Consider the following 12,094-nt stretch of genomic DNA (forward strand, 5'->3'; position numbering starts at 1 on the left):
TGAAGTGGGGTGCTTTCTTTACCCCTAATATCCTTTCTGCTGACCATTCAAGGCCCACCCTAAATCTCACATCCCTGTCAAACTTCCCTGATGAGCTCAGTTTGTGGCACCATTAGTGTTTATACTGTTTCTTTTTCTTTTCTTTTTTTTTAAAGTAATTTTATTAAATTATAAAAGTTTCCATTTCCGCCCCTCTTCCCAACACCCTCCCACTCCCCCCACTCCCTCTCCTCCTCCCTCTTCATCCCTTAGGGCAGTCAGGGTTTCCTGCCCTGTGGGAAGTTCAAGTTCCTCCCCCCTCCCTCCAGGTCCAGGAAGGTAAGTATCCAAACAGACTGGATCCCCAAAATCCAGTATATGCAGAGGAAACAAGTCCCAGTGTCATAGTCAATGGCTTTTCAGAAAGACTCCGGGCCAGCCACATTCAGAGAATCCGGCCAAATTCCGAGAATCTGGTTAGATCACGTTCTCGTTCAGTCCCAGTCCAACTGGCCTTGGTAAACTCTCATTAGATCCGTCCCCTTGTATCAGTGGGTGAGAGCATTCCTCGCAGTCCTGATTTCCTTTTTTCATGTTCTTCCTCCTTCTGCTCCTCATTTGGACCTTGGGGGGCTCAGTCCGGTGCTCCAATGTGGGTCTCCGTCTGTATCGCATCCATCGTCGGATGAAGGTTCCCTCTGATCTTGCCTTCCGTGCTCACGTTCTCTTTCCTTCTGCTCCTCATTTGGACCTTGGGGGGCTCAGTCCAGTGCTCCAATGTGGGTCTCCGTCTGTATCGCCGTCCTTCGCCAGATGAAGGATCTGGCTGGGAGCTGGGATGGCAGGCGGGAGGGGGTAGCCAGCACTGCAGGGCGACCTGGGCGTCTATGGGGTCGGGGAATGCCCAAGCTCCTCCTCACCGGGACCCTACCATGGCCCGAAGCAAACTCACCCCACCGATGGCCCTCCGCTAGAAGTCGTTTATACTGTTTCTTATAGGAAGTAAATTATGATGCCACAAAGAGATTTTGTTTTGTTTTGTTTTTGCTATACTGATCAAACCCAAGGGCCTTGCACATGTTAGACAAGTGTCCCATCACGAAACAGCATCCCCAGCCCTTGATTTCCTAGATGGGATCTTCTGTGTAGCCCTAATTGATCTTGAGTTTATAATCCTCCTGTCTCAGCCTCCTAAATGCTACAATTACAAGCTTGTACCACTACATCTGGTAAGAACTAATTTTTTTTTACATTTATTTATTTATATGGGAAGCATTGATGGCATGGCATACGTGTGATAGTCAGAGGACTATTTGTTAGAGTTGACTCATCTTGGGGATGACGCTCAGATCATTATTAGGCTTGGCAACATGCTTATGTACCCCCGGAGCCATCTCACTGGTCCGGAACTGCTTTTCAAGAGCAGTCCTTTGGGCACCCAAATCTGAAACTTTGGGATTAGCAGATTAAACAGGCCATGTCAGGGCTTGTCTTTATTTGCAGATGTACGCAGTATTTAACACTACTAGCCCCTCCACTGCATCCTTCTGAGTGGAAATCGGTGTCAGACCAGCTTCTGGAGGCCACTTGATGCCTGCGGTGGGCTGCTAACAGTTGTTAAGCTCCGAGTATGATTCAGGTATGTTCTCATAGAACAGGAATTCAATGAAAGTATATTTATTCTGTATTTGCTGTACCTCCTTGTGACTCCTGGGGACAAGGGAAGAGCAATGCCCCCAGCCCCGGGGTCCCTGAATGCCTCTGGCCTGCTGTCCTGGGAAGGGGTCCTTCTGAGAGGGTTTCTAGCCTGGCTGGATTTTGAGTTGCATCATTCTTTTTTTTTTTTTAGAAAGTAATTTTATTAAATTATAAAAGTTTCCATTTCCACCCCTCCTCCCAACACCCTCCCACTCCCCCCACTCTCTCTCCTCCTCCCTCTCCAATCCTAAGAGCAGTCAGGGTTTCCTGCCCTGTGGGAAGTTCAAGTTCCTCCCCCCTCCCTCCAGGTCCAGGAAGGTAAGTATCCAAACAGATTGGATCCCCAAAATCCAGTATATGCAGAGGAAACAAGTCCCAGTGTCATTGTCAAAGGCTTTTCAGAAAGACTTTGGGCCAGCCACATTCAGAGAATCCGGCCACATTCAGAGAATCTGGTTGGATCACGTCCTCGTTCAGTCCCAGTCCAACTGGCCTTGGTGAACTCTCATTAGATCAGTCCCCTTGTATCAGTGGGTGATCGCATCCCTTGCAGTCCTGATTTACTTTTTCATGTTCTTCCTCCTTCTGCTCCTCATTTGGACCTTGGGGGGCTCAGTCTGGTGCTCCAATGTGGGTCTCTGTCTGTATCGCCATCCATCATTGGATGAAGGTTCCCTCTGGTCTTGCCTTCTTTGCTCACGTTCTCTTTCCTTCTGCTTCTCGTTTGGACCTAGGGAGTTAAGTCCAGTGTTCCAATGTGGGTCTCTGTCTCTATCTCCATCCATCGCCAGATGAAGGATCTATGGTGATAAGCAAAATATTCATCAGTATGGTTATGGGCCAAGGCCGGTTCAGGCACCCTCTCCTCTGTCCAGAGAACAATCTGGGGATCTCTCCTTGGACCTGGGATCCCATATAATCAAGTCTCCTGTAAACCCTAAACTGACTCCCTTAGTTGAAATATATTCTTCCCTGATCCCATATTCATCCTTCCTCCCTCCCGCCCCCATACCAGTCCACCGAGCTTTCCCCATTCCTCCCCTACTCCCTTCTCTCTAACCCTCTCCCCTTCCAACAACCCTCCCACCCCCCCATGCACCCGAGGTTACCTGGGACTCTTGTCTATTTCCTATCTCCTGGCAGATAGCTAAATAATCTTCATCAGGTTCACCTTCTTATTTAGCTTCCTAGAATCACGAATAATAGGCTCAAAGACTTTAATTATGGTTAGAATCCACTTATGAGTGAATACATACCGTGTTCCTCATTTTGGGCCTGGCTTACCTCACTCACTAAAACTCTAATTAAGCCAATTAAAAAATGGGGTACTGATCTGAACAGAGAATTCACAACAGATGAACTTCGAATGGCCAAAAGGCACTTAAGGTCATGCTCAACCTCCTTAGCGATCAGGGAAATGCAAATCAAAACAGCTTTGAGATATCATTTTACACCTGTCAGAATAGCCAAACTCAAAAACACCAATGATAGCCTATGCTGGAGAGGATGTGGAATGAGGGGAACACTCATCCATTGTTGGTGGGAATGCAAACTTGTGCAGCCACTGTGGAAATCAGTGTGGTGGTTTCTCAGGAAACTGGGAGTCAACCTCCATCAGGACCCAGCAATTCCACTCTTGGGAATATACCCAAGAGATGCCCTAACATACTACAAAAGCATTTGTTCAACTATGTTCATAGCAGCACTATTTGTAATAGCCAGAACCTGGAAACAACCTAGGTGCCCCTCAATAGAAGAATGGTTAAAAAAGGTGTGGAACATATACACATTAGAGTTTTACTCAGCGGTAAAAAAACAATGACATCTTGAATTTTGCATGCAAATGGATGGAAATAGAAAACACATTACTGAGTTGCATCACTCTTATGATTAGGAAAAGAAAAGGAAAACTCTGGCATCAAATTCCAATCACCCTTCTAACTTAGGGGAAATGGTTGGCAGAGAAGAAAATAAATAATTGCAACACATGATCAAGAAATGAGGGCTGGTGAGGAAGGAGATTGGGCAAATACCACTGCTCCGGTTTGTTAATCATTCACCAAGACGGAGGAGAGTTTCTCCCTGTTCATCTTTATTTAACTGCCTCTGATGGGCCAGCTGTGTGGGTGGAATCCAAGGACCACTTGCGTGGGGGAGAATCCAGTCACTTTTAGGTGGAGTAATTACTGGCCACCTTTAGGATATTATGATCTACTGTCATCTCGGGAGAAACTAGTACGGTAAGGATCGAGGCAACCTCCCAGAGTCGTTTCCGCTGCTATGGCAGGTCAGTGAACTTGGTAGGTCAGATGATCACTTGGGTGGGGGCTTGGGAGCTTGGGGGGTAAAGTTAGTCATCGGGCCCTTTAGAGTATGCACCTCTGTGTTCTAGTCTTTATTTTTCAGATTATAATTTAGTTGCATTTTCCTATTCCCTTTCCTCCCCACAAATCCTCCCATACATCCTTTCTTGTTCTCTCTCAAATTCATGTTCTCTTTCTTCATTAATTCTGATTGCATGTGTATATTCCTAAATATAACCTGTTCAGTCCATATAATGTTACTTGTATGTATGTTTTCAGGGTGGAACATTTGGTAATGGTTGACTAATTGTGGTTCTTCCCTGGAGAAGACCACCCCTCTCGCGCCCAGCTTTCCTAAGTCACCTATAGCTCTTTGTGTAGAATTAAGGCCCCATGAGCTTCTCCCCACCTAGTTTTGTATATTCATTGGGATCCTCCTTGTTCAGCTCATGACTGGGAGGTCATGTTGGTGAGCTGATGTTACTAATTACAATCTCACAGTAAACTCCTTGATCCCTTGGCTCTTACAACCTTTCTGTCCCCTCTTCTGCAATGTTCCCCTTAGGGACAGGAGTGTTTTGTAGATATATGCATTGGAACTGGACTCCATAACTCTACATTTTGATTGGTCATGGTTTTCTGTGGTGGTCTCCATCTGGTGCAAAGTTAAGTTTTCTTGATGAGGGGTGAAGACTATACTTATCTGTGGATATAATGATGAATGTTTATAGATTGTTGTCAAAACAAAAAAATTATAAACCTATGTTTGTGTATTTATACATGGAATTATGTGTATTATGGGTTTTTTAGAGTTGTGTAGAAGACACTATTGCCTTGGAGTCATCCACCACCTCTGTCTCTTACAATCTGTCTACCTCCTCTTCCTCATAGATTCCTGAGTCTTGAGGGAAGGGGTTTTATGAAGAAAATTCATTTAGAAATGAGTGCTCTGAAGTCTCTCACTCTCTGCACATTGTCCAGTTTTGGGTGTCTGTGTTAATTACAGTCTACTGCAAGAAAACACTTCTCTGTTGAGGATTGAGTGAGGTTCTAATCTATGAGTATTGCAATATCATTAGGAATTTTATTGTTATGTTCATTTAGCAGAATACTGGTAATAGGCTTTCTTTTAGGTTTATGACTGATCTAATCTCAGGTTCTTGGCCACTTTAGCAGTGCCATGTTTGGGTTCCATCTTACGGAGTGAGCCTTAACTCTAATTTTAAAAAGTGGTTGTTTACTCCCGTAACCTTTGTGGCACTATTGCACCCGTGTATCTTGCAGGCAGATCTCCGTTGTGGGTCTCAGAGTTTGTATCTGGGTGATATTGGTGATCACTTTTCTCCTCTTGTAGTGTTCAGGGTACCTTCTAATACCATGAATGCTAGTTAGTAAGAGTGGGGCCTCTAGTTAGACATCAGCTCAGTTTTTCTATGTTTGATGACATAAGTATTGCTGTCTTCAGAAACGGAATCTTACCATCAGGTAGAAAGCAACCAATATCCTTAGAAATAATCTGTGATATTTGGAGGCATATTTTGTCTACTTGGGGCATTGTCTCCCCCATTATATTGTGATTATTTAAATTCCTTTCATATGGAAATATGCTGCTGTATGTATATATATGGAAATAGACTACACACACACACATATACATTCTACTAAAGGATGCTTCTACAGTAGCATGTTTCCATATAATTTTTCAAATGGCCTTTAATATTAGTTGTCCCTCCCCATAGTCTCTCCTTTACCCTGCTCTCCCATTCCCCTCCCCATTTGATCCTCCTATTCTAGTTTTTCTTTTGTCTATCCATAAGACCATGTTGTATAGGTTTGAACTTACTGACGTAGGAAAGAATTTTCTGGACAGGATGCTGATTGCACAGGCACTTAGACCAACAATTAGTAAATGGGACCTCATGAAGCTAGAATGCTTCTACACACCAGAGGACACTATTTGGGCAAAACAACCACTACAGAATGAAGAAGAAAACACCCTCTTTCAGGACTCTTTACCAGCTACACATATGGTGGAAGGCTAGTAGCTAGACTATATAAAGAATTTTAAAAGGCCCTGCACCCTGCATATCAAGAAAATAATCCAGTTAAAAACGGGGTAGATAACTAAGCAGAAAACTAGGTAGAAAGTTCTGAAAAGATCGCACACAAATAGTCAAACACTTAAAGAAACAGTCGACATTTTTAGTCACTAAGAAATGAAAATTAAAACAACTTTGATATTTCATCTTACTCCGGTCAGAATGGCCAAGAACAATAAAGCAGATGATAACACATGCTAATGAGGATGCCAGGAAAGGGGAAAAGTTACTTGTTGTTAGTAGTCATGCAAACTGATACAACCATTATGGAAAGTCAGTGTGGAGGGCCCTCAAAACACTGAAAATCAATCAACCATGAGATCCAGCTATACCACTTTTGGGCATACACCAAATGGACTCTATATGCAGAGATACTTATTCATTCATGTTCATTGCTGCTGCTCTATTCATAATAACGAGAAATTGCAAATAGCCTAGATGTCCATCAACTGATGGATGGGTAATAAAATTCTGATTTGTTTACACAATGGAATATTATTCAGCTGTTAAGAAAGATAACTTCATGAAATTCAGAGATAAATAGATGAAGCTAGAAAAACAACTCATCCTGAGTTAGGTGAGCTGGACCCCAAAAGACAAAATTGTGTATTTCCTCTGAAGAGCATGGTAGCTCCTCAGTCTTCAGTGTGTGTCTACAATCTGAACCCCAGGGTTAGGTATCCAGTAAAGGACCAGGAGAGAGGAGGGGGCCTCCTAATTTGCCAAACTGAAACCCTCTCCTGCTCCCAGCTAACCTGGGCTCGGGTATCACCTCCTCTACAAACTGACTTCCTTTTCGGCTTGGAATGAGTTTCTCTTCCCACGAGTGGCCTTTGCAGAGGTGAGCCCTCGTACTTTCTCCTTGTCACATCTGTGTTCACGTCTCCTCTTCACATCTGGGCTGTCTCTTCTGTGACGAGGTGGATAGCACAGCATTTATTCCAGTGCTTTGTGCCATGTAGATTAAACGGCTGCTTATTACTTTCAGGTTTTCTGGCAGAACAAATGTGGGCAAAGCAGCCGCAGGCTACATGCCCCACAAGAGCTCCACAGGGGAGGCGTCAGAGAAACAGAGATGCGGTGGCCTGGCCCTTCTCCAGGCTCTGGAGAGTCTCTGACCCGACTCTGTTCCAAATGACCGTCATTGCTGCTCTCTGGGTGGCTGTTTTTGGTGAGTGGTAGGCAAAAGTCCAGACGGACAATCAAGAGTTACTCCCAAGACTTTAAAAATGAGATGGTTTAGCTAGTGGAGATCCAGTTTCAACAACAAAGGGTTTATTTGGCCAGCTGGAGTCGGGGCGGTTTCTAGGTATTTCACCTAGAATTTTCTGCCTAAGATTCCAAAGCAACCTGTTTCCCAGCTGGAATTTGACATCAACCTAAACACATTTCATGGCCTGGAGATTGGTCTGGAATGGAGAAGGGAGGAGCATACTTCTACTGGGGCTCGCAAAGGACAGCTTAGTTCTCTGTCACGGTTCATTTTTAATAGGGAAAGTAAGAGGAAGACTTTTATATCTGAAGAGTTCTATGCTTTCTCTTCTAGGTTGCCAAGGCTGGACTTAAATTCATAACCTTTCTTACAGATCACCGTGCCTGGCTTATCATATCATGAAACAGGAAGGTTCTGTTAAGGCAAATCTGCAGGAAATTTGGCTTTTTATTGATGCTCTCTGAGCAGAGATGGCTAATACATGATGATGAAATTTGTGACTGTCTCCTTTTTAGAAAAGTTATTTTATGTAGTAGAGAACAAATGTACGCCCTCTGTCATCATCATCATTGCCACTTATCAACAGGCCTATCTGCACATCGCTCGTGGGTTTGTGACACAGGGGGATAGTACATTAACAATTTTTTTTGTTGTTGTTGTTTAGAGGAGAAGAGAACTGTTCTCCCTCTCCAACGAAAGCACTAAGGTGCTCCGTCTCAGGGTGTAACGTTTGCTGTTGCTGTCCTCTTGGCGTCTAGGTAAATGTGGTCCACCACCCAATATACCCGGTGCCTTGCTAGTAAGTGAGACAAACAAAACAGAGTTCGAAAGCTATGAATTCCTGAAATACAGTTGCCGTCCTGGCTACATGAGAACAGCTTCTGGCCAGGCTGTTTACTGTGGAGCTGACGGGACATGGACCAATACCATCTCCTGTATCAGTAAGTACCAGCACTTACTTTTCTCACTTATGCCCTCATCAGTTTTGGAACATTGGCTCAGGTTATAATAACTGAATCTTAAGTCACTAAGGAACTAGCAAATTCATCGACTAGAATTTCGAATGTACACAAGTATGAACCTTCTGAAAATCAGAATAAAACCGAGTAGACGACAAGAAATAAGGTAGAGACCACGAAGAACGCTTTACTATGCTGGGTAGATTTATGTCAACTCAACACAAGCCAGAATCATCAAATAGGAGGGAGCCTCCGCTGAGAAAAATGTCTCCATAAGATCAGGCTGTAGACAAGCCTGTAGGGCAATTCATTAACTAGTGATTGATGTGGGGAGGACCCAGTCCCTTGTGGCTGGTGCCATCCCTGGGCTGGTTGTCTTTGGTTCTGTAAGAAAACAGACTGACTAAATCATGAGGAACAAGACAGTAAGCTGCATCCTCCATGGCCTCTGTATCAGTTCCTGCCTCCATGTTCCTGCACTGTTTGAGCTCCTGCCCTGACTTCCTTTGATGGTGACCTGTGATGTGGAATCGTAAGCAGAACAAACCCTTTCCTCCAAAGTCGCTTTGGTCATGGTGTTTCATCACAGTGACAGAAACCCTAACTAATTATCAGTAACTCACCAGGCACTTCTTTAAGTAAATATTGTGACTAAGGCCTGGTCTGAGATAGTGAAAACCTTCAATCCCAGCACTTGGGAAGCAGAGGCAAGCAAGGACCTCTGTGAGTTGGGCCAGTCTGGTCTACCTAGCAATTTCTAGGCCACCAGGGCTACATAGTGACAGATCGTATCTCAAAGACGAAACATGAAACAAAACAAAGAGAAGAAAAGAAAAGAAAAGGAAGAATTGGGCCTAGTAGGATGGTTTACCAGGTAAAGGTGACCTGAGGTGATCCCTGTAACTTGTGGAAAGGTGGGAGAAGAGACCTGACCCTTTAGCGTTGTCCTCTGAGCTCCACAAGCGCACTGTAACCAACTCCCAAGCAGTAATAGCAGCAACAATAATAAAAATAGTAATGATAATAATAATGATAAAATATCTTGGGTTTAAGTGGCCAGAAAGTAGCAATCTTACCTCAAACACATGGGGAGCATTTGCTTTTATATGCAGAATCTGGAAGTTTTAAAATATACATACATATATTCATATATATATATAAATATGGGAAAGGAAACTGACCACAGTGGCTGGTGAATATGCTTAAAATACAATGCTATACTTATATGAAAGTGTCATAATGAAACCCACTATTTTTATACTAATTTAAAAATTAAGTAAAATTATGCAGAAAACAAAATATTGCTTGGATTTGGAAGGGCAGCTAGTTCACTGTGAGCGGGGAATGCATTCTGTACTGTCCTCCAACAGCAATGACACACTGTCTGCGTTCTCTTTTTTGTTTCTTTCTATACTCAAGAAAATGATTCCTGCTAAAATATACCAGGGTGATAGAAAGAGATCAAGCTTTGTGTGAATCTTCCCTCCAGAACAAAAATTTAGGAGTCTGATTTTAGAGACAAATACGATTCTAAACATGCAGGCCTTCCTGAATGTGGGGTCAACATAAGTCTGTTAGTTTCCAATGGTAGTACCTGTGAATGGTGGGATCATTCACCATCATTTTAATTTTTCTCTAGAAAAATCATGCGGGAATCCAGGAGACTTACAAAATGGACAAGTAGAAATTAAGTCAGATGTCTTTCTTGGATCACGGATAGAATTCAGCTGCTCAGAAGGGTGAGTGTGAGGTAATTTATAAATAATTCCAACTTAACTTTAGAAAATAACTACTTTCAAATTTTAAAGTGATATAAAGAATATGTATTAAGAGTTATCACTTCCACAACCATCTCCATGTACCTTATTCCTTCCTGTGTTAAGAATTTACGTTTATCAGTTTCTTTTGTATCTTTGTAGTGTTCCCTCATTCTAATACAAGTCAAGAAATTAGCACATGTTTATAAATGTCCCTTTCTGACGATAGATTTAGTTCATGTTTAAGCTTTTTATACAGGGAGGTTGAAAGGGTGAATAGCGATGTTATGATCATATTTCATTGTATACATGTGAAATTCTCAAGAATAATGAAGGTTAAAAAAATCCCTGAATTCTGCTGGGTGTAACAATGCGGATCTTTAACCCTGACACTTAGGAGGCAGAGACAGGTGGCTTTCTGTGAACTTAGGTGGGCGTGTGAAAGGACTCTGAATCCCTGAGCCATCGCGTTCTTGTTTTTCATAGGAGCAGCTGGTCCAGTTTTCACTGCTGAGTAGTGAACAATTTTAATGTGTACATTAATTTAAATATGTAGATCATTTGTACCTTTCACTTAAAATGTATTTTGAAATATTGTCTTCTGCTACAATGCATGAGGATTTTTTTTAAAAAAATTGAATTAATTTAGCATACCGAGTAATGGGTTCCATTATGATATTTTTGTTCCTATGTGTCACCATACTTTTTGGCTTTTACATTAATCTGTAACATACAAGGAGGTGGGCACATTATGGCGTCTTCAGGCTTGGATCATTATACGTTGTTCTGTTTCATCCCTCTCTCCCCCAAACCCTCTGCTATGACTCCTTAACTGAGAAAACATCATTTCTTCATTTTAATATCTGTTTAATCACCGTTATACTCCTTTATTTAAAGTGGGGATTCCATTAAAATCGTTGACTTTCTCTTATCTAGGTATATCTTAATTGGCTCTCCCACTAGTTATTGTGAGATCCAAAGCAAAGGAGTTGCCTGGAGTGACCCTCTCCCAGAATGTGTAAGTAAGTAAAGACACTTTTTGCCTTGGTTATAAACATTCTTAGGGAATGATTCTGCGCATCCTGCCTGACACGTGTGCCCTCCACATACATTTGCAAGAATTTTATCACGGTTAACATGCCCCCCCACCATTTTTTTCTCTACTACTAATTTCTCAGGTGTCAAGTGTAGGCCCCCTCCAGACATCAGCCATGGAAGGCACAGTGGTGGAAATGAAGACTTCTACACGTATGGCTCCACCATCACCTACAGGTGCCACCCCACCTTCTCACTCGTTGGCAGTGCCTCCATCACCTGCAGTGTGGTGAACAAAACAGTGGGTGTTTGGAGTCCAAGCCCTCCTACCTGTCAAAGTAAGTCCTGGGGTGAATTCTGCTCTTCACTCTTCACTTACGTTTTGCTTAAAAGAAAAAAAAAAGGTGAATTCATTGTGGGAAGTAACAATTTAAAGATAAAAGAATGAGTGCGCATATGCATCTATTAGTTGACTAAGAGGTACTCAATGCGCTAAGAGTGGCAAATAACAACAAATCACATTGATTTGGGAAATTAAGAGTTCCTCATTCATCTGTAGTCTGTTCTAAGATGTTGGCTGCACATAGACAACCTTCCCTGGAGAGTATCCTGGACATGCCAACAACTTAGGGTAGAGATCAGCAGTTCAGGTTCTTTGGTCTCATAGCATTTACACGTGGAAATGTGGTTTTGTGATCTCTTTAGTAGAAGAAAGAAAAATAAATTCATCCCTTGACTGGGGGTGACTTTATTGCCACCTTTTATTCAGAACCAGAAATATGTATGTGTTCTTACATCCTGTTCTCGAACTGGAAGTATTTATCAGATCTAAAAGATTTCTGCGGAAGTCTGTAAAGTTTTTGTATTATTATAGGACATGCCATCTGCAAACAGGAATGCTTTGACTTCTTCTTTTACTATTACCATTTGTTTCCTTTCTTAGTTTTGTCTTATTGCTCTAGCAAGGGTTTTAAGCACTGAAACTGAATAACAGTAGCAAGAGTAGGCACCTGAGTCTCACTCCAGATTTTAGAGGAAATACCGTGGGTTT

The 12,094-nt window shown here is 42.5% G+C and overlaps 1 protein-coding gene across 3 annotated transcripts in view; it reads left to right on the forward strand.

Annotated features, from left to right (window-relative positions):
* Window positions 1–3,758: 3,758 nt before the first annotated feature.
* Window positions 3,759–12,094, forward strand: part of C4bpa (complement component 4 binding protein alpha) — a 33,772-nt gene continuing 25,436 nt past the window's right edge. The window contains exons 1-6 of one of the 3 annotated variants that reach the window (XM_048430642.3): window positions 3,759–3,917; window positions 7,068–7,250; window positions 8,051–8,233; window positions 9,891–9,990; window positions 10,945–11,030; window positions 11,187–11,381. In XM_048430642.3, the coding sequence (XP_048286599.3) occupies window positions 7,085–7,250; window positions 8,051–8,233; window positions 9,891–9,990; window positions 10,945–11,030; window positions 11,187–11,381 (730 nt within the window). In that variant the 5' untranslated portion in view covers window positions 3,759–3,917; window positions 7,068–7,084. Of the gene's footprint in view, window positions 3,965–7,067; window positions 7,251–8,050; window positions 8,234–9,890; window positions 9,991–10,944; window positions 11,031–11,186; window positions 11,382–12,094 lie in introns of all 3 variants that reach the window. The other 2 variants (XM_087906549.1, XM_048430641.3) reach the window with 2 other exon arrangements.

This window comes from Myodes glareolus, chromosome 5, assembly GCF_982192425.1.
Source record: "Myodes glareolus chromosome 5, mMyoGla1.1, whole genome shotgun sequence".
Taxonomy (NCBI): domain Eukaryota; kingdom Metazoa; phylum Chordata; class Mammalia; order Rodentia; family Cricetidae; genus Myodes; species Myodes glareolus.